General features: G+C 41.5%; 2 protein-coding genes across 7 annotated transcripts in view; one reads left to right on the top strand and one right to left on the bottom strand.

Moving 5' to 3' along the window:
• Positions 1-1943: 1943 nt before the first annotated feature.
• On the bottom strand, positions 1944-18120 carry esrra (estrogen-related receptor alpha). Of its 2 annotated transcripts, XM_062536696.1 has the most exons (8): positions 17620-18120; positions 14245-14343; positions 10135-10518; positions 9461-9577; positions 9086-9199; positions 7781-7948; positions 7239-7508; positions 1944-6564 (listed from the first exon to the last, which is right to left on the bottom strand). In XM_062536696.1, exons 3-8 carry the CDS (start codon positions 10511-10513, stop codon positions 6311-6313), a joined length of 1302 nt encoding a protein of 433 aa, XP_062392680.1. In that variant the 5' UTR covers positions 10514-10518; positions 14245-14343; positions 17620-18120; the 3' UTR covers positions 1944-6310. The 2 variants fall into 2 exon arrangements, with proteins under 2 accessions (XP_062392680.1, XP_062392681.1); XM_062536697.1 differs by lacking the exons at positions 14245-14343; positions 17620-18120 and adding an exon at positions 13593-13789.
• The window catches only part of LOC134080324 (protein RD3), a 28774-nt gene continuing 20982 nt past the window's right edge, over positions 13001-20792 (top strand). For 2 of the 5 annotated variants that reach the window (XM_062536705.1, XM_062536707.1), the window contains exons 1-3: positions 14308-14377; positions 15070-15187; positions 16418-16619. The gene's annotated coding sequence lies outside the window, so the exon portion shown is untranslated. Of the gene's footprint in view, positions 13090-14307; positions 14378-15069; positions 15188-16417; positions 16620-20792 lie in introns of those variants that run through there. The other 3 variants (XM_062536703.1, XM_062536702.1, XM_062536704.1) reach the window with 3 other exon arrangements.

The raw sequence follows: 20792 nt of genomic DNA, 5'->3' as shown, positions 1-20792 counted from the left end.
TGTGAGGTGACCCTGATGACCCTGATGAAGGCGTAAGCCGAAACGTTGGTCAATAAAAAATGATTATCTTGAAGTTCCGAGTGTGCCACGACACTTTTGTTTAAATGTAACTTTTCATTTACCGCCGTGAGCACCTCACAAGGTGTGCGTTTACTTTCTGCCACCAAATTTCTAAACAACCACAAGGACATACAAAGTTTCGTCCAAAGTTTTTTTGGACGAAAATGTGATAATAAAATCAGGAAGCATATTGAAATCTGCCCAGTGCTTATTTTGTTTGTGTAGAAATATAGCCTAGTAGGTTAGAGTCATTTTATTATGTTCCCATCTGACAAAATAGTTTTTTTTTTACTTTTTTTTTCTTGAATTCTGATATGGATTTTGTTCTAGATTTTGTTCGTATGGTTTTCTGAATTCTGCAGCTTTTTTATCTTGATTGATAGGCTGTTTATGTTCTGGGTTGCAGTCTCATTATTCAGATTAAGGAGAACCAATCAAAAATCCAAATAACAGAAAGGCAATCAACATCCAGAGTCATAGAACTGATTAGAATCCAAAATAACGGTCAGCCGATGAGATTAGAACCAGCCAATTAATATTCACCAGACAAAAAGTCTTTCCTTTTCTGCACTATTCCCTAATGCCTGCCAAACATTGTAAGGCAGTCAGTGAGGTTTAACATTCCAATTGCGTTGGTGTGGTGAAGCTACATTGCAGGTGGCTCAACAAGCTCTCCGTAACCTGTCTGGACTGGACACACACCTCTGGTTACAGACTAGTGTATCATAGCGAAATATAAAAACATATCTGTAGTCAGAGGTGTTACACCACCTTAAATGAGCTGTGATGAAACTCATTAATGTTGCCAAATGTTATATAAATAAAATGCCATTTTAAGGTTTGAAAATGGCTCAACATGCCATCTACTGTTCACATTTTAGACCTTAATACCAGTTCCTGCCAACACAGCATCAAATCAAATGGGCAGGATTGTTTACAATTGCTATATTTTTATTCCTGCTGCAAACCACAATTCACAACAATTCAAGAATCAAAAATATGCCCGATGTTCCTAACTACTTTCCCTTCACCTTGACATCACGAGGTTATGGAAAGATGTGAGGGAGGATTCATAAGCTCATATACAATACCACCGCAGTGGCAGGGACTGCATTATGTGACGGCAGATGTTATTGACTTGGGTCTTACAAAGTCATTGCTGCAATGAATTGTGGGATACTGTCTCTTCTCCCTTTATACAGTAGTATCATCTAGTTCCGTGTACCCTAAAGGAGATGAGAAAGAAAGCACTGAAGCACTTTTTGTATATGTTTAGAGAATTTGGTCAGTTCTTGTTGTGCCTGCCATTAGATACTTCATTATTTTCTAGGAGCCTTACCAAGCAAAAAAAAGATTGTTCAGCTGCAACCTAGTCTTGATACTTGATAGTATTGTCTCTGACAATCATGTTATATGATTCCTTCAAAGAACCATGCTCTAAGGTGGTATGGAAATTATATTAGTATAACGTTATCAATCAGTAACAGCTGCACTGGCTGACAAAGATAAAAGGTCACATTGAAGCAAAATAGTGGCATGAACAGATGACAGATGACAGACATGAACATGATGGATATGAAGGTATGGTGGATGAGAAACACATGCCTCTGTAAATCTGGAAACTAACAGCAGTCCGAACAAACTATAAGATAATCAAAGCTAAACAGAGGGACATACACATAGATTTGCTAAAATGCAACTGATATAAATTGAAAGTGATTACAGCAATTTACTAAATGAGCAGTTTGTTAAAGTATATAATCCATTTCTCTACTGTTAGGTGAAGAGCTCAAATTTACACATTCCTCTACAACAGGTTAACTGGTGGACCAAGAGGAAGCGAAACAGACAGACAGGACAAAATTCAAATGAGACCAATGATGTGTGATGGCGTCTGTTAATTTATTACAAAACACAAAACACCAACAATCTTTTGTTTAAAATATCCCTAGTTTCCTCTGGTGTTTTAGAACTTTTCTTGTCTCACAGTGATTCAATATGAACAAGTTGTTGAGATAAGTCACTACTGATGAACCATTTAGCTTGACTGAAAGAAACAGTACACAGAGACATTCACAACCATTAGACTGGAACCCACACGCAAAACAAAAACAATAATATTAACAAACATCAGCAAATTGAGTAAAAAATAGAATTTAATCTTTTTAAATACAATATTTTTAAAATACAAATATTGATTTGTTCGTTAACTTAATAATAAGCTTGTGTTATTACTATTGATTATTACCACTTATTACGTTTGAGGTTTGATTTACAGTATGTGAATATACAGGGAAATGTGAAACAATGTTTTGGTAATCAGTTGTATTGCTCATTTACATAAATATACACAAACATACTAACATCTATAGATGACCTTAAATTATCTCTAAATTATGTGATCTCTGAAAACACCTCAATATTCGACAGACAGATGGCAATATATAATGATTATCCATATGGAACACCATGGTAGTATAATCATAACATTAGAGATATTATTGACACAAACATCAACATTTTTACAACTCTGTATGGACCCAGATATCCATGATTATGTACACATTCTATGCTCTCAAGTTTTAACTGAGAAAACACTTACTTGAGCGTACAAAAATCAATGGAAAATAACAAAAATGAAACATATATTGTTTTCAGGGCCAAAAACTAAGGTTTATAGAGAAATAGATAAAAATAGTTTGTCTATAACAAATACATAAAAGTCTGCCATCTCACACACCCAGTCTCATACTGCACTGTGCACCCTTCAATAGTAAGGCTGGCAATGTCTGTTAGTATAAGAACATGGAAATAATAAAAAGAAACAGACTAACAACAGGAAACTGTCTTGCAGTGTTCAACACTACTAACAGTTTGTGCCTGAAGCCTGCAATACCAGAAACACTACTAAAAACTAATAACAAATCATTCATGTTAAAAATGTCAAGATCCCTGGTTTTGTATTTCTTCCAAAATTCAATTAGTACCCATTAACAAACCTAAGGTTTTTTTTTCTTTTAAATGAGTTCAATACAAAACTAACATTCACAACATTCTCTCAAATGGATTGCTTTATTGTCATACCAAACCTGAGGCCAAGCAAAACTATCCCTAACTGGACATGGTTCATGAAGACCCATTACATGAAACTATGAGGAGAAAACAAACAAACAAACAAACATTAGTTATCAAAGTACCCAAGTATCCGTCACTATGACTCGAGGACACTTGTTGCATGTAGTATGTTCTTTCATATGGCAAAACCTTCTGCTCTAGCTTGAGTACTTCTGCTCCCTGGTGGAGGGAACAGTAGCCGTTGCCAATACAGTGTACTGCATGAATCAAACAATCGGACAGTGTACACATACAATCACGACAACTTACAGTATGAAACTAGGAAAGCACCCTGAAACGAACATGTAACTTTGAATTTCACATAAGGGACTCGGATGCTGCGTGAGCAGTAGTGACTGAAAATGTGAGTGTGACAACTGGAACACCAAACTGGGTGGTCTTCTTTCAAGTGATCGAATTATGCCTGAAAGAAAGGACGGTAAGGTAGCATAGTTGTGGGAGTCTGAACTGATTATGTTTGCATATACCAGACAAAAGTCTGACAACAATCATCCACAGCAGTAAAAACAAATGGACTTAACACATGGTCACAGGGCCCTCCATCCACCCCCGTTCCCCTTCAACCCTCCCCCACCGACCCCAACCCCGTAATGTGAGGCTCTCCACGTTGCATTAAATGTTGCTCTGGGCCAAAATGGCTAGCAGGTTAAAAGGTTCCACACAGCTTTAGAGTACCTCAGGAGGTCAAATATCTGTCTATGGCAAAGTCCAGCACAAGCCTGCTTCAACAACTGATGGCTGAATCAGTGTGTGTCACTTTCATTCATTTTCAGTTGGTGTGTAATCCAGAATATCAAAAAAAAAAAAAACATCATCGCGTTAATATTTTTTTTCGGAGGTCCAAAGCTGATTATCCATTCTGATTTCCTCTTTGAATAAACAGGCTCCTCTGAAAAGTTCTGAAAAGATCCAATAGATTCCAGGGGCTGATGCCACCTTGCCTACAGGGCCTGGGATTGCAATTTCCCTGATCTTGATGCACCATCATCGGTTATACAACACAGTGGAATCGCTGTGTACTATACAGTGTACTAACTTGCTCTCTCTCTCTCTCTTTCTCTTACACACACACACACACACACACACACACACACACACACACACACACACACACACACACACACACACACACACACACACACACACACACACACACACACACACACACACACACACACACACACACACACACACACACACACACACACATTAACCCCTAATCTACTTTACCAACTCTCGGTATAAATAAAACTATTGTGACTATTTTATGCTAATATATACAGACAGATATCTGAGTTGACAATCATGATATTCCCTTTTTGGACTCAAACTTTTGCTGTGTGCAAGCAATCCATCTCGGAGTCAGTCTACCAAAACTCATTTACACGTTGCATTGCTTTTCCTTTCAGAGGACACTCAAGTCTGGACAGTGCATATAACATTGCTGAATGTTGCACAGAGGAGCTTGTTATCGTCCTCCCATCCCAAAAGAGGAACCTGATTACTCACTCACCACAGCCAAGGAGGATGGGTGAGCTCAGTGTCTATCTGGTTTGTGTCTAAGGACTGGAGAACACAAAGGTGTCATTTCCCTTTGCCAAGCTTGCTCCTTTATTTTCCCCTCAGCTTAATAAACTTGAAACTGCACTATCCACAACGTTATGACTATTATTACTCTCTACAAGTACTTTTGTAGTTATATTGCTTTTAAAAGTATTGCATCTGGTTTAACATTTGCCATACTATTCGGTTTCACACTTATACTCACATGTAAACCATGCTGTGTGTGTGTGTGTGTGTGTATGCTGTCCCTCGATTCCTGCCTGCCAGACACACAAAATGGTTTCCAAAGATCCTGTCTATGCCCAACTGTGCATATCACAAGCAAGGTGCTTTTGTCTTTTACACATCTTGCATACATCTATACTACAAAAGGTTACTGTTTTAGGGATAGGGAAAGTGTTTATAAAAGCTACAGAAAGCACACTGCATGTAGGTTTTTATGCTATTAATTGAATGTGTGTTTGTTTTTAGTTGAGCCTATGCTTCTTTGTTCCAGTCAAAAGCTGTGTAATGACTTCAAACAAAGATACACTCACACTAGTTTGAGAAATAAAATCATTTGACATTTTAGTTTGCGACATTCATGCTTATATGACTTGAATGTACAATAACAGCTAATTTGTAGGCATTAAGTGGAAGTTACATAGATATTTTACACTAGTCTTTGAGGATGTTCTTAATATTTTAAGTGGAAATGCAGCTGAAAATGGGGCCTAATATAAATACTGCTAGTGTGTATCTTTTTGTACACAGGAATAAATAATTACTTCTACAAGATTATACACAGCTACCTCTGATGGGTTCACAGCATATTGGATGCCATCCTTAGCAAGGGGAGGCAAGGGTCGATTAAGTAAAGCCTGTTTAGAATTTCAAAAAGGGAAACATATGGTGCACCTTAACTTTATATTGCTTCTTTCCTAACTGCAGGATTGCGTTTTTATTTCAATGTCAGAATATCTAACAAAAAGTGCCCAGTGAACATTGTGAATGAACATCTGACTAATCTGAATAAAATGTGAAAGAGAAGGAATTCAAAGTGACATTTCACACACACCAAACTAATCTCTACCAGCCATTGCAGCATTCTGTCAATTGTCACAAAAATGAATTGGGATGTTCCTCCTCCTACCCCACACGTAGAACCAGTGGCCCAATGGCGTCCGGGAGACACAGCTGGCGGCTGGAGATTAGGTTGAAAGAGTATGGAGTATGGCTTTAAGCACTCGTCTACTGTAATATTTGCTGTAGCTTGCCTCTCCTTCCACAGGACTACACACGGGTAAGAGTTTGACAGCTATAGTGTGTGCCTTAAACACACGTCATGGGGTCTTTCATAACAAACCTTTTATTCCATAAGTCAAATGTTCTTTCATATAGCGCCGCGATCACTATCCATCCAGCCAGCCACGCAAAAAAAAAGGGATCAACTGGTCAGCCTTCCATGAAGGTATGACCACCTCTCACAAGTTCTCCTTCCCACCCTCCATCCATCCGACCTTCCGTCCGTCCGTCCGTCCGTCGTTCTGTCCTGGGCTTGGAGTGTTTTGCTCTAGGGCGAGTCCATCATGGCCTCAAGCATCTCCAGGAAGAGTTTGTGCATGGGCACGCCGCCGCGGGTCTTGATCCCGTAGAAGGTGGTGAGGGCGCGGCCGGCCGTCTGGCGCAGCAGGGGCAGCGTGAGGAGCAGGCGGCCGGCGCGCTGGGGGTCCTCGGGCCGCCGCTGGCTCTCCAGCTCCAGCAGGGCCTGGTGCAGCAGGTCGCGCAGCTTCTGCACCGCCTCCATGTCCTCGATGTACACCGAGTCTGGAGAGGAGACGAGCGCGGCGGGGAAGAGTGGGAGAAGGAGGAGGGAAAGGAAGAGGAATAGGAGAACAAGATAAAAAAAAAAAGATAACATTAAAAAAAATACCCAAAAGAAACTTGAGTGTCACATCGGCGCCATGCTGTACATGAAAACATACACACACACAAAAAAAAGATCAAACAAACAAACAAAAAAAATCAGTCATTAGACACATCAGTGCAGCAGAGAGGGAGGGAGTTATATAGTTTGATGGCCATGGGTTGATAGATAGATAGATGGTAGGAACAACCAGGAGGAGGAAGAAAGAGAAGAGAATGTGGGAGTGAGAACAGCGATAGCAGGGAGTGTCGCAGCGACTAGTGCATTCACATGCAAATGCAGGCTTTGCCGACTGATGTGTGGTGACAACAGATTGTGATGCATGTTCTATTGACAGGGCAATCACCGACAGCTTGAGTATTTGCATACCAAATAGAGAGTGTGGGGGCTAGGCAGGCTATCAGAGGGAATCTAGTGTTTACTGTAATCACTGGTGTCACGATGCCCGCTGGAACAGGAGTGGAAAATTGTCCATTACACCTTTTTTTTTTCCACATTGCTTTACAGCAGACAACACGTTTATGGCAGTTTACTGCAACTGCTGACCACATCGGGGGGGAAAAGTTGCGGTTACCTGAGTTGGTGAGTGCTATGGCCTTGAGCATGACGAACTCCTCGCGGTCCAGCTGTAGGGAGCGGAAGCGCCGCGCCAGCTGGCTGATGGCCGCGTTGAGCTCGGTCAGGCCCGCCACGCGGGACATCTCCTCGTCCAGGACGAAGTCCTCGGCGAACACCACCTCGTCCTCGCAGCCCAGCGAGCGGTAGGCCACACCCAGCACCAGCACCTCCAGCCACACCGACTGCAGCACGGACATCTGGTCGGCCAGCGAGAGGGACAGGAAGCCTGTCGGGGGAAGAGAGGGAAGAGAGGTGCCGAGAGAGAGAGAGAGGGTTTCAAGCAGGTGACAGGCACACCACACTTCGTAAAAAGCTCTGATATGACACCCAACCAAATCCTTGACCTGGGAAAACAGCAGCTGATACCCCTCTCCCGACAAAACGCCTCTGCTTGCAAAAATCAAAGGCTCGCGGTTTTCAACCCCCTTCCCCATAACAACCCTCTCGCACTTCGTTCCTTTTGTGTCCCTGTTTCCTCTCCACCTCCCACTCTCTCACCAGGGATGTGCTTGGCCCAGCCGATGATGACCACCAGCTCCCTGTCTGCCAGGTCGCAGAGTGTGGTGAGGGTCCGCTGGGCCGTGTCCGCCTGCAGTGGGTCCGGCATGGCGAAGAGCTTCTCTGGCTCGGCCACCAGCAGGTGGGACACGATGATGTTGGAGGAGCCTGAGGGACATCACAGAGGAGAATCTCAAGTTATATTGTTTGCAGGTTCAACAGAAGTGATCCCCTTTCTATTATTAGCCCATTCTATTAGTAGTAAACCATCTACTGGAAGTATTTAGGTATGACCATGCATTTGCATCTTCTTACTCTAGGACACTGACTAATGTAAGTGTATGAAAAGTGTCTTGATGCCCACCCGGTAGAGTTAAAGGGATAGTTCGGGTTTTAAGACACGAAGTTATATGGGTTCCCTGTCAGCAACGTTGTGCATCAGCACTGACTTACCCCGCAACAACGTCCTGTGAGCCGAGATCCAGCCGGTTTTTGATGCTGAAGAAAGTAGTCCGGCAAGTTTCTGGGGTCACGAAAGTAAAGTGTTTTTCTTCTCAAAACCATATGCGTTCAAAAGAGTGATATATTTGCACCACAAAAACGTTGTCCAGGAAAAATTCAAACCTCGTTATCACTTACTTATTTTTCGTGATTCCTATCACTGCGCGCTACTAACAGCTGGACAACGTTTTTGTGGTGCAAATATATCACTCTGTTGAACGCATATGGTTTTGAGAAGAAAAACACTTTACTTTCGTGACCCCAGAAACTTGCTGAAGAAAATAGTCCGGCATCAAAAACGATCAAAAACCGGCTGGATCTCAGCTCACAGGACGCTGTCGGGGGGTAAGTCAGTGCTGATGCACAACGTTGCTGACAGGGAACCCATATAACTTCGTGTCTTAAAATCTTAAGTCTTTTTACACTCGCTGCAGACAGAGAAATACAGCTGAGGGTAATTGTATTATACTTTCTAGTCTGCTCAGAGTCATGCAAACTTGGTGCCTTGGTAGCGCAGTAATCACAAATAATTGAGTCCACCTGGAGAAATGTACATAACTAGGACTGCAGCGAACCCTTGCATACTTGCATCAGAGCCTGTGCCTGTCTGTCCTATTATCACTCACACACACACACACACACACACACACACACACACACACAATTACTCATACCCATATATTCTCTTAGCATTTAACATATACTATTATTACTAAGTATGAAGAGATATTATAAAGTAATCTTGAGTCTTGATTCATTCCATCAGAGGCCTAAGGCCTGGTATGGCTGACCCCTGTGGCTCACCTTTCTCTCCCTCTTTCCTCAGTGGTATCGGAGCACTCTGGTACGTGGCGTTCTCCACCTCTGGACGTCTCTTGTACTTTTGCCGCCCTCCTCTCACTCGGTCAAGGCGCACTCCTAGATTAAAGATTATTGGGGGACAGCCACAGAAGGTTAATGGTGATACGAAATACGTAGCCACAGTAAGTATGTGAAACAAAAACCACACAGTCCTGAAATATAGGGGCACAGCTGCAAGAGATTCAACAAGTAGGGAAAGGACTGCAACTGGTTTCCAGTTTAGATGCTATCCTGGCTACAGCCCCAGTAAGCAGGGCTGTGTGGTCCACAGAAAGGTGGGCTCCCTACGGGCAGCAAGACTGGACTCAGGCCACTCACCCTCTTTGAGCATGCCCACTTTGAGGCACTTGGTGAAACGGCAAGCCTGGCAGGCCTTCCTGCGCCGCTTTGTGATCTCACACTCGTTGGATGCCGGACAGCTGTACTCAATGTTACCTAGGAAACAGACAAAGACAGGAAACGCAAGGTGTGAGAGAAGCATCCAAATGAACAGGGAAGCGCTCCAGACCAGTGGCTTGTGACTAGCATTAGGCCGCACAAAAAAAATGTAAACAAAAGAAAAAAACACTAAGAATTAGAACATTAAGAGGTCTGATAACAATCCTTTGAGTTAAGTTTTTCAATCTACTCAAAGGAATAAAGTACTCAAATGGTAAACCCTTTAGGTATTACTTATGGATGATAATAAAGATCAATTTCCATTTTATCTGTATTTGAATTTTCAAAATGTTTGGACCTTTTCCAAAACAAACCCGTAAACTAAAGTAGGTCAAGCTCAACAAAGTGGGTCAGTCTAAGGTGACTTGAGGTTATATTCAGGTAAAGCCTTGCATATACCTTGATATTTTACAAAATATCCTTCTTTGAAGGATCTTTGCAGCGATGGACATGGTCAAGGTATTGAATTTGACTGATGGGGTATAACGTATAACATGTCAAGCCCTTATGAGGGGTTAATTACAGCAAAATGCATACTCAATAGCTCAACTCACCTTGTATTGTTCTCTTGAAAAAGGCCTTGCAGGCTTCACAAGAGGCCACCCCGTAGTGATAGCCCGACGCCACATCTCCACACACCAGGCAGAGCCTCTTGGGCAGGGTGCTCAAGGCGTACTTGCACCGTCCACCTCCGCTGCCCGTAGACCCTTCCTCGGCGCCGTCCCCGGCCTCCTCTTTGAAGTGGCAGCGCAGCGCGGGCGTGTAGAGGGGTGGTGAGTAGCGGCCGGGGCCGTCTCCACGGGTCCCTCCGCCGCCGCTCTGGGACGAGTCGGACGAGGCCCCACCGGGACTGGCACGACCCCCACCGGCTCCCTCGGGGCTGCTGGGCTCCGCTTTAATGTAGAGATCTGAACGGCGCTCCCTGGAAGACATTATTCCTGCCAGAAGAGAAGCACAGAAGACATAAAGTTACAGCTACATAGCTATATCATTAAAATATAATTTTTTGAAGCATTCAGCCCACACTTTTGTTTAAAACCTGTTTTAACATCGAAACATACGTTTCTCCGTTTATTTCATTAGAGTAAGTTAATATACTGCAGATGTTATTTAACATGTTAAGAAATACTTGATACTTGCTTAAATTGATAGGACTTGGATAGGGGACTGTGATAAGTCAAAGCTCTGTTTTTAAAATGTCTGTGAATAGCAACTTAATGTTTCAAGCTAGGGGGCTAGTCAGGGTTTCATAGGAGCATAATAACTTTAACATATACTGTAACCTAAGTTCTGATGACTTCACCTATAGTGCTGAGTAGCCTTGACAGTGTCGCTGGATAGTTTTCACAGGCCATTCAGCATAGTGCTGAAATACACTCAGGTAAGCAGTGAGTAGCCTACATAGGCCTAGTCATTTAACTCTATACCCTGAGAAGTGAACATACGTAAATGTATCAGTGTAAGAGGAAAGCTTTCCTCTAACATCAACAGAAGATTGACCTTTCAAACACAAGCTGAAAAAAACACACAAATCCAAATTCAGCCTCATCAAAAAGCAAAATATACGGTGTTGCTCACTGTTTCATACTAGCTGGTTGGCACAGTCGGCACAATTTGCAGTCGGGCTTTCTATCAGGCTTGGAATCATGTAATTCAATGATTTTGCTTTCATTTTTTCAGTAGCCTATTGTATTTTTCTGTTGAATGTTGTTTATCTTCGTCCATGTATTAAGCAAAGCAAACATGCCTACTGGGTACTGGATATATATTTGGTTAAACCTTTGCTAGCAACAATATACAGTAAAACACCTATTAAGAACACAGAGGTCTACCATCTGATTTACTTCTAAATTCTGATGGATTTTGAATGACATAGACCCAATTAGCACTCTTGTTCCAACAGCAATAACAGAGCATTCCTGGTGGTATCCCACCAAGCTACTTTGTTGAAGTACTCAGCATAAATTGCTAGCTATTACTAGGTTCTAAGAAATAGGCGCAAGTTATTAGAAACTAAGGTCAATGCTGAGGTCAGTAAATTTACAATCAGGACACATTGTAATAGATGGGCAAAGTGCATAGCACACCGAAGTGAGGTGGCGGACTCCTGCGGTCGCTTGATTGTTAGACAGTAGTAATTACCTGCTAATACCACTTATGCAAACGTCTAGAAAACATTCCCTTCTCCAATAAGTAGGTCACTACATTTCATAACAACCTGAAAATGTTCTGAGGTCTGACACTGACAGTGACACATGACAAAGCGTAAAATCTGGAAGTGGACATTTCCACATAGCGTGAATATGCCAGACTATGTGCAACAGTGAATGTATAATCTGAGCTCCACTGCCTCCTGCCAGGGCAGATTAGGGTCATTAATCCAGCAGAGAAGAGCTTCAAGCCTTTAATTAAACTGCCAGAAAGAGGCCCAGACTGTAGAGCAGCAGACTATAAGATCCAGTACCCAAACAATGAAGTTGCTACTTTATCAATCAAATAAATCTCACAATATCGATTCTGCAAAATTGATTCAGAAAAATGGTTAATTTAATGTCTATGGTTAGGTATGAAAAATAACCATTCTCAACTCTCTTGAGGTAAAACTCAACCATCATCTTCTAACACTATGGGGCCCACATGACAAAACAAAAAGCAGCATTTGTACTGCAATTTCAATTGGCACTCATAACTCAAAGCATGTGCTATACATTACTGGACGGTGTGTGTTGCTAAACAGTATTATAGCAAATCTCATTAAATGCTTGACTGCCCTTTCTTTCTCTTCCCTCTCATCCACACATCTCACTGCCAATGAAAACTTCAGTAGTTTCTAGCTAATTCTAGCTATTATTGCTTATTACACAAAGACAGGGCCCAGGACATGAGCATTTACAAAAAAGTGTGGGTCAACCAAGCAGCTATTTCTCAATAAATTTTGTCCTGCTTGGCTTCCCCCATCTCCCTCATGACATGTTGGGCAATGCTGGGCAATGTACAGAGTTGCTGTAATGGACTGGTGTCTGGGGTATGGTGTAACACTCTGTCCTACAATCCCATTCCCAATGCAGTATGACATGTAACCTTTGCTATTACATCCCTTCGCCACCTCTCTCTCTTTTTCTACTCTCTGTCACTGCAGTGCTTCCAAAAGCTATCATTAGAGTGAGCCAGAGGATGGCAGACTGGTTCAGGTGAGACAAAACAGGAAAAACGTCACGCTACTTACTGCCATGTACTTAACAGCACATTTAGCAGAATATTTGGTTAACACCAAAAAATGACCTTAACACGATTGGGATAATTATTGTGTAAAGTATTGACTGTGAAAAGTGATTCAGAGGGGGGAAAAACCCCGACATGATGTCATGCTCATGAGCTCCCCATTTCCAAAATAATTTCTACCCTATAAGTGGGCTAACTCCTCAAGTACGATTGCGAGGAACACCGCGTGTTTCAGCTTTGGAATCTCGACATGTGCTTGAAGAAAAGCACTGGAATGACACAGAAAGGTGATTAACGATGTCAGCTCAGCGCCAGAACATAATACATTTGAAATATTCGGCATCAAGCAGCTGAGTAGATACAAAGACTTCCAAGGACAGGTATCATTTTCTGTAATATAAACACTATACACTTCAGGTTATGTTAGGTAAAAAAAAAAAGGTTATATGGTCGGTGCCAGGTTAGCGAACAACCCTGCGTTTCAAGCTAGCAAACTATGCTAAGCCAGATGGTCGCTGCAAACCCTGTGTTTGGCCGAATAATGTCAAACATTGGTCTGCTCAAAAGATGATGACTAGCATCTACTCCTTTATAACTTACTGACAATGAATAGGTAAGTTGACTGGCCAAGAAATGGTTGGGAATGGCTAAAGTTACTGACGCTGCTGTTGTTAGCAACTTTAACATCACTTGCTAGGGCTTCTACAACTGCAAGCAAGCAAGCTAGTTCTAGCCAGCTAACATTAATGTAGCTGCCTGCTACCGTTAACTGTGTTGCTAGCCAACTTACCTCCACCTTTAAAGGTAACAAGAGAGCCGCCGATATGTCCTCACCCTTCTGTGTTACCTTTCAGAGCTGATAGTATCCAGCCTTTAACTAAATGAATCTGTCTCGTTTCCAATAAGCTGTACGAAATATAAACTTAGCTAACGCCACATCTGTAGCATTGTACATTTTCGAACATAACTAACGTTACAGTCTGCATGCAAACTCCGTGTCGAAGGCTATTGGTTGGTTGGAGGGAGGAGGGAACCTTTACAGTTGGGGGAGGACACTCAATTAATAAGAAAAAGAGACGGTGTCTCGACAGTGTGAAAATTGTAATATGTAATTACACACACACGACAAATGTTACAGCAAGCACATATGTGCCTACATACGACTATAACGGAGAATGACAGCCAGTATAACCGGCTTAGCTCTCCATTAATTTGAGCAGGCCTTATGCTGTGCGCAGAGATTTACTGTGTTAATCGAAAAATTCACAAAACAATGCACTTACATCTTATATTATGACATTGATTTACATATGATTATAATGGGCATAAATCAAATAATTTTCTCTAACGTGAGTAATAATCATATTATTTCATATTGTATAAGAAAATACACATAGAATGGAAACATACTGAGATCACAGAATTGTAAATGTGTAACATACCTGATCTGTAGGGCAGTTTCTCTGTGTTGCTTGTGCTGAGTATCCTCTTTCTCTCAGTTACTGTATGGCTTGGTCAATTCAATCTTGTCATCAGGAGCCCTGTAAACATAGACATACAATATATAAACTCAAGGTTAGTAAAACATTGTCTCCTATGAATTCTATGTTAAACTACAGTCAAAAACCAATGGCAGATTTTGACAACAGTATGGAATACAGTAGGTAGGTTATAAAATTGCATCAAGTAAAGAAAATGGTTTAAACTGCTTTAGCTATACATTTTCTTAATTGTGAAATTCTGTGCTCACTCTCCCTCACTCTCTCAACTTTTTCAATCTTAAACTCTTCACTGCCATGACGAATTCATGCCTCAATACTGCTAAAGCATTCAAAGACTTTACCTCTGCCTTTCCCACTCAACGTCATGCACATGCTAAATTACTCTGATCCAAATGGCCACTACAATGATCAGTTAGCCTAATTCATAATGGTGAATGGCCATCACGCCTGTCACATTTCACACACTGACTGCTGTCATATCTCTACCTATAAAAATGGAAGGTTTTCTGTTACCTGCCTGTTCCCATCAACAATTTGACATAAAATGCTGACAGAGGGAAACTGTTTCTTTGTCACAACACAAGCATGCATTCAAATGCTCTTTCTCTCTCACTCAATCTCGCTATCTCTTTCTCACCCAATTGTACTCCCTCTCTCTCACACACACCCTCCCCCCTCTCTGTGACACATTCCAAAGGTCAAAGTCACAGGAGGGCTTGAAGGACAAACGCAATGACTACAATCTCTTTCTGTATCATACAGCAGGCACACAAAAGGGAAAACAACCCTTTAAACTGGGTGATAATTTACCAAGTTTTGAAGGAAAGAGGCAAGACAAAAGAAAAAAGAGGAAAGATGAAAGGCGCTGATACTGCATGCCAAGGTGTGAAAACTTGAGCATTATGATAATGGTCTATAAACGCATGCATGTGTGTAACTTATATTAGACACATATATTTTCACTTGTTTAATAAAGCACTGCACTGGATTTATAGGCATTATAACAATATGGGCATTGCTACTAAGAATATTAGCATTTTACTTTAGGTGGACAAAATTAGTTATATGACAATATTATATTTATATAATAACAACATGCTGTAATAAAATATGAATAATCCTGGAAATCTCAAAGGATTAACAAAGAGCAATAATTAAAAAGAAATAACTTTGCCATGGCAATCAGACATCTGTGAGTGCAATGAATATAACTGTTATACTAACCATTAGTAAACTCAGCAGGTAGTGTTATACTAACACTTAGCACTCAGTAAGCACCACATTTATCCAACTTTGCAAAGGGTGTGTTTACATTTTACAAAGGCAAACCAATTCAAATTGATGTTTGCCCCAAAACTGGCCTCAGAATAACCTTGATAGGCCTACATGATAAAATGGGGATACCATGAGGGTAGTGTTGAATACGTTTTAATACAGCTGTAAAGGTATGAGTCAAGTACTACGACACTTTCAGACATGGTTGGCTATATTTATATTTTATGACAAAACATAAGCACTTAAACAAAGTATTCTGTTTTTACTTATAAGCTACTCAAATGTAGACATTTTAGTCTATTATTTGTCTAACCATAATCTAGTTTATTCAGACAAAAACAACTAAGGACGTCTAGTATTAATTAATCTAGTACTGATTAAACATAATCCATTTACAGTAGTTTTCAGAGTGGTTATGTGATTTGTGAACTGTCTGAATTGTCTCCCATCCATGCCTTTTGAAGAAGACTCGAAGTAGTGCAGATGTCTACTCTGTCAAGGACTTTTTAAATCAGGATAGCAGAGTGAGAGTATGCTCTACTGAATCCTTCCTGAGTCCTCTTAGCTTCATGTTTTAAGTAGAAAAATGACTTTCCACTTTTCACCTCTTAAACTCACTTGGAGGTTAAGAGTGTTTATAATCCAACCAAGACTGATCTTAATCAATTTATGAACCAAACTGAAAAAAAAAAAACATGTCCATTTCAAAGTTATGCACTTTTGTATTCCGTGGAAAACAAGGAGTGAGGTGGCTGTAACACAATAGTATTAGAATAACGTTGTCTTGAAAGGTATACCGTCCCTTACTGAGCTTGGCCTCCTGTTCACTGTATTTCAGAAGGCTGCTAGACCAGACTTCAGAAGGTGACCTTGCCCAGTGAGCCTTGACTGGTGAAAGGTTTACAGCGAAACTGGATTACAACTTCTTAAGAGCAGGGAATCCCACTCACTGCCACAACTGCCCATGCTCCCTCCATGTCCTGAATGACCACTTAACCTACTGACTGGTGTCTGAAGCTTATTGCTGTAGCCTACTACAGGTGAGAAAATTATTCTGAAATAAACTAATATGCAGAGTTAACAAAATCACGTGTTCAGCAACACTGCAGCAAGCAGAGAGAGAGTGCCAATATGACACATTGCTGTGTCCCTCTATGCAGACACACTGACACTGTAGCCAAACAGTAGGCTGCCTAAGTTACCCTATAGATGTAGGGACCTATGAATCAAAATAACAGAAGTACCAAAAGATATACCCTATCCCAAATCAATCCAACATACTGTGACTAGCTGTTTGATTTCAATGTACTGCATTGAAATCACAGCCAATTCAGACACGTACTCGTAAGTGTATATTTCTGTAAATGTTATGAACATTGGAAGTTGCGTGTTCTTTGAAGATGAACCGGCTTCATTACGTCAGTTCTTACGTCGCAAAAATGCCTCGAATGCTGGGATGCCGATAGCTCCTAGAGCACAAGTAGTGGAGTCTATTTTTGGACTTCAACTGAGGAATCTATTGGCAAATGCGACGCATCTCGTGTAGTGGAGGTGGGAGATCTTATTCGCTGACACAAAGTGAAGCGCACACACAATCATATCAAGGTCAGTCCTTGACAGGAAACAATTGCAACTAACTTTCTTACAAACGGCATCGACTCCAAATTATGTTAATGACATGCACACGATAGTCTCCCTTAAGCAGGTTACAGGGCAGCAAGGCTGTGTTCCCCAGGAACCTTGAGCAGGTTACTTTAAAAATACCGAATCTGCTGCAAGTGGGCTATTAAAACAATGACGTTACCCTATCCACGGAAGCCTTGCTGACCAAATGCGGCAGGTCTACAAGTCATGCTCACATGCTGACAGACATGGTCACGTTCGATCAGGTAGCCTACACAGTTCAGAACGTGCATAGGTGATAAACATGAATTCAGTTCTGCGACAGAGCCATAGTTAACGTCACGAGCGTAATCAGGAATAGAACAGTTATTGTGCATAATAAAAGACAGCAGCATAAGGCTAGCATAGCCTACTTACAAGTGTTTGTGAAAACATTTCTGATGGTAAGTGTCTCAGACCAACCGGTGCCGGGGCAACAGAGGCTCTGTAACTCTTCCACAGTGGTTCCTCCACAGTAGACTAGAGGGCAGTTGGTCGACCGTCTGAATCCAGTGATCCACTGTGAACATGAAACTGCATACCAATTTTCTTCAGACAGAGATGATGCTCTGCCAATTAATAGGCTTAGCCTATAATAACACCACCTACACTGTTTTCTATGATGGTTTGAGTTTACAGATTCAATTGCAACGGCATTAAAGCAGATCTCGCGAGTGACGCCACAGTTTAACCTACAGAGCATACGATTACCCGGCCGCCTTTAGTTGCCTTAGCTATAAGGTTGACGGCGTAGTCGGTGAATTGCCTAATTCGTTAATCCATATTTTCATCCGCAGTTTTGACAGGGTTCTTGAAAACGACAGATTCTGTTAGTCACTATCAAGGTTCTCGTCTTCCGTTGATACAACTAAGGTTCTAGTTACGTAGGCTATATCCCTTCTTCTCTCTCCTCCCTCTCCCCTTTTGCGTCTGCTGTCTCTCCGTTACGTCCGCGCGCCCCCTCCAATCCCGTTCTCCTCTGCGGGCGTCATCAGCGTTGCAACAATGAAGAAAAATTGACCTACTGTAGGCTAATGTAGTGTCTGATGAACTGGGTTGCAAGCCTTGTCTACATATATCAGCAGCAAGTCTTTTCAAACGTCTAATTCTCTATTCTGCACTTCTCACACGTCTAAAAATAACACACATTTCAGCCTGACAAGGTGCCCAATGTCTACTGCTAAGTGTAGACTATCTTCAGATAATAATCCGAATCCGCACTCTGCTGTTAACGTGAATTTACGAATTATCCACGGTAAATTATGTGACAAACTAGATGGCTTTTGCCAACGAGCCCACCGTTACATTTAGGCTATAAAAACGGATGTCATAGCCTACAATTTGTGCGCCGTAGGTTTAAGCTACTATGCCAGGGGGTTTCGCTGGAGACAAAAAAAAATACATGCTATACATTTATAACATTGCCGAACAGTTGTTGGAGTGGCCAAATTGGTTTAAACATATGAGGCTATTATATTCCGTGGAATGTCAGCTATTCGCTCCACAGAAACACGCGGCACAACTGTAAATCACACATCGCTTTAGATGGCATGGAAAATGTTTGCGCCGCGCTCTGTCTGTTCGGTCTTGTGACACTGACCCAACTTGCTGCTCTAGGCCACCCTCGTCAGCTGGTACGTGGAACAGTTTTGGGCATAGCGCCAAGGAAGAGGGGGTCAGCGAGACTGCAGAGCTGAGAGGAAAAGAAACTGAGGTTTCCAATCCTCACAGTAACTTGATCACAGCAACTGGCATTGGGAGAGGAAGAGCGTCTGAGCCCGGTACAATGCTGTAACGGAAAAGAGCGTGTCCCGTCGTGGAAAATTCTTATATAGAAATGTTAACGTTGTGTAATCATGTGGTAGGCTACCCGCATACACCGTTGACTGGTCAGGTGAAAATAAAAACGTTTGGTTAAGTGAATTGAAGACTATCAAGATTATTGCTATGCGTCAAGTGCTGGCCTAATAAATTACCCTGATCACGCACGAATAAAATGGGAGACTATCTTGGTGTAGTAGCCTACAAGGTTTCCTGCTGTCATGAAAGATTAATACAAGGAAGGAAGATTGCAAGACTGAGTGTTCTCTCTGTCATTGAGAATCTACCAACGACCTTGAATTGAAGGTCATGCGCAGAAGCCGCAGAAGTCTGCATTTAAATTGTGCTGCATGGCGCCGCTCTGCATCAGTTTGAGGTACAACATGAATTAGTATATAGGCTAAACGAACGCTTTAGATGTAGCCTAGCCTTTCCCCCTTCAAATTCCTCACATGGTGAAGTCGTCAAAATGATAGACTGTCATGTTTGATGTGATCTTTCAATGATGTTGGGTAAATGCCATGCCACTAGAATGGTCATACCCAAATGGATAAGAATACCACCACAGGTCATGACCTCAAGACAGGTGGACACCTACACAAAAGCTGTACCCAAAATATCAACAAGGAAACTCAGGCACATGCACACCAACACACACACACACACACACACACACACACACACACACACACACACACACACACTCTTACTCACTCACATGCACACACGCTCACACATACAAAAACAGACACGCTGTTCAGAATCCTTTTTAGGTTCCTTCCATTATTTTTTTAGCAGACACTTTGAGTTTGTTTAGACTATGTGGTGATATCCTCTTTGATTTTCAATGTTACAACAATACATGGACAAGCCTAATATGGCTCCAGACAGGATTTTTAAAAGAAGTAAAAACATAATTTAAGAGTATTACACCTTAATAAACACTGAAAACCACATATTGCCTCACCAGTAATGTGATATGACCATAAGAAATGATACATGAGTAATTTCACTATATCCATTTGTGTTTCTGTGATATTTTGAAAATTGAATGTGCTCTGGTTCCATGTAGACAGTTGAATGTACAGGCTAATTGCACATTTTTACTGTTGATGACAATGGCAAGAGTGAAATCATTCAATACACAGCAGAGGGGAAAGTAATTCAATGTAGACATGGATGTTTTGAAAGGTGTTTTACCCCCCTCTAGTGGTGGTTTGTCTGATTGGCTGATTACTGCATGGTGTGCCAGCTCGTCCTAATGACGTCTGTATGTGTCCTCGAGCACAAGGTCATTCAGATACATGCTGGCTAAGACATTCAGAGAAGCTCATGCAGTTATGCTTTATAAAACCTCTGCATCTAGGCGAAAAGTAAGTTCCCCTTCTGACATTTTTCCGAATCTGAATGGCAATCATTTTAGTCATGACATCATTATGTGATTAGCCTACCTTTTGACCGGCCATACATTTAAAAAAGAAAAAACATACAGATATACACAACATCACATGTCATTGCCAATAGCAATCTAAAGAAGAAACAATGAAAAACAGTGAAAGTGTTTGAAATGAAATAATTTCTTAGACCAGACACCCAAATGAACGTGTGTGTGTGCGCTTCAATACAGTTCATCTTCACTGCATTGGCACTGGCTCTTAATGTTACTATTAACTTAAATAATATATGCAACAATAAAGACATAATGGTCATAAGTTTACAATTGTCCTAAA

The sequence above is a fragment of the Sardina pilchardus genome, chromosome 5, assembly GCF_963854185.1.
Source record: "Sardina pilchardus chromosome 5, fSarPil1.1, whole genome shotgun sequence".
Taxonomy (NCBI): domain Eukaryota; kingdom Metazoa; phylum Chordata; class Actinopteri; order Clupeiformes; family Clupeidae; genus Sardina; species Sardina pilchardus.
This window is presented reverse-complemented; position numbering and strand designations above follow the sequence as displayed.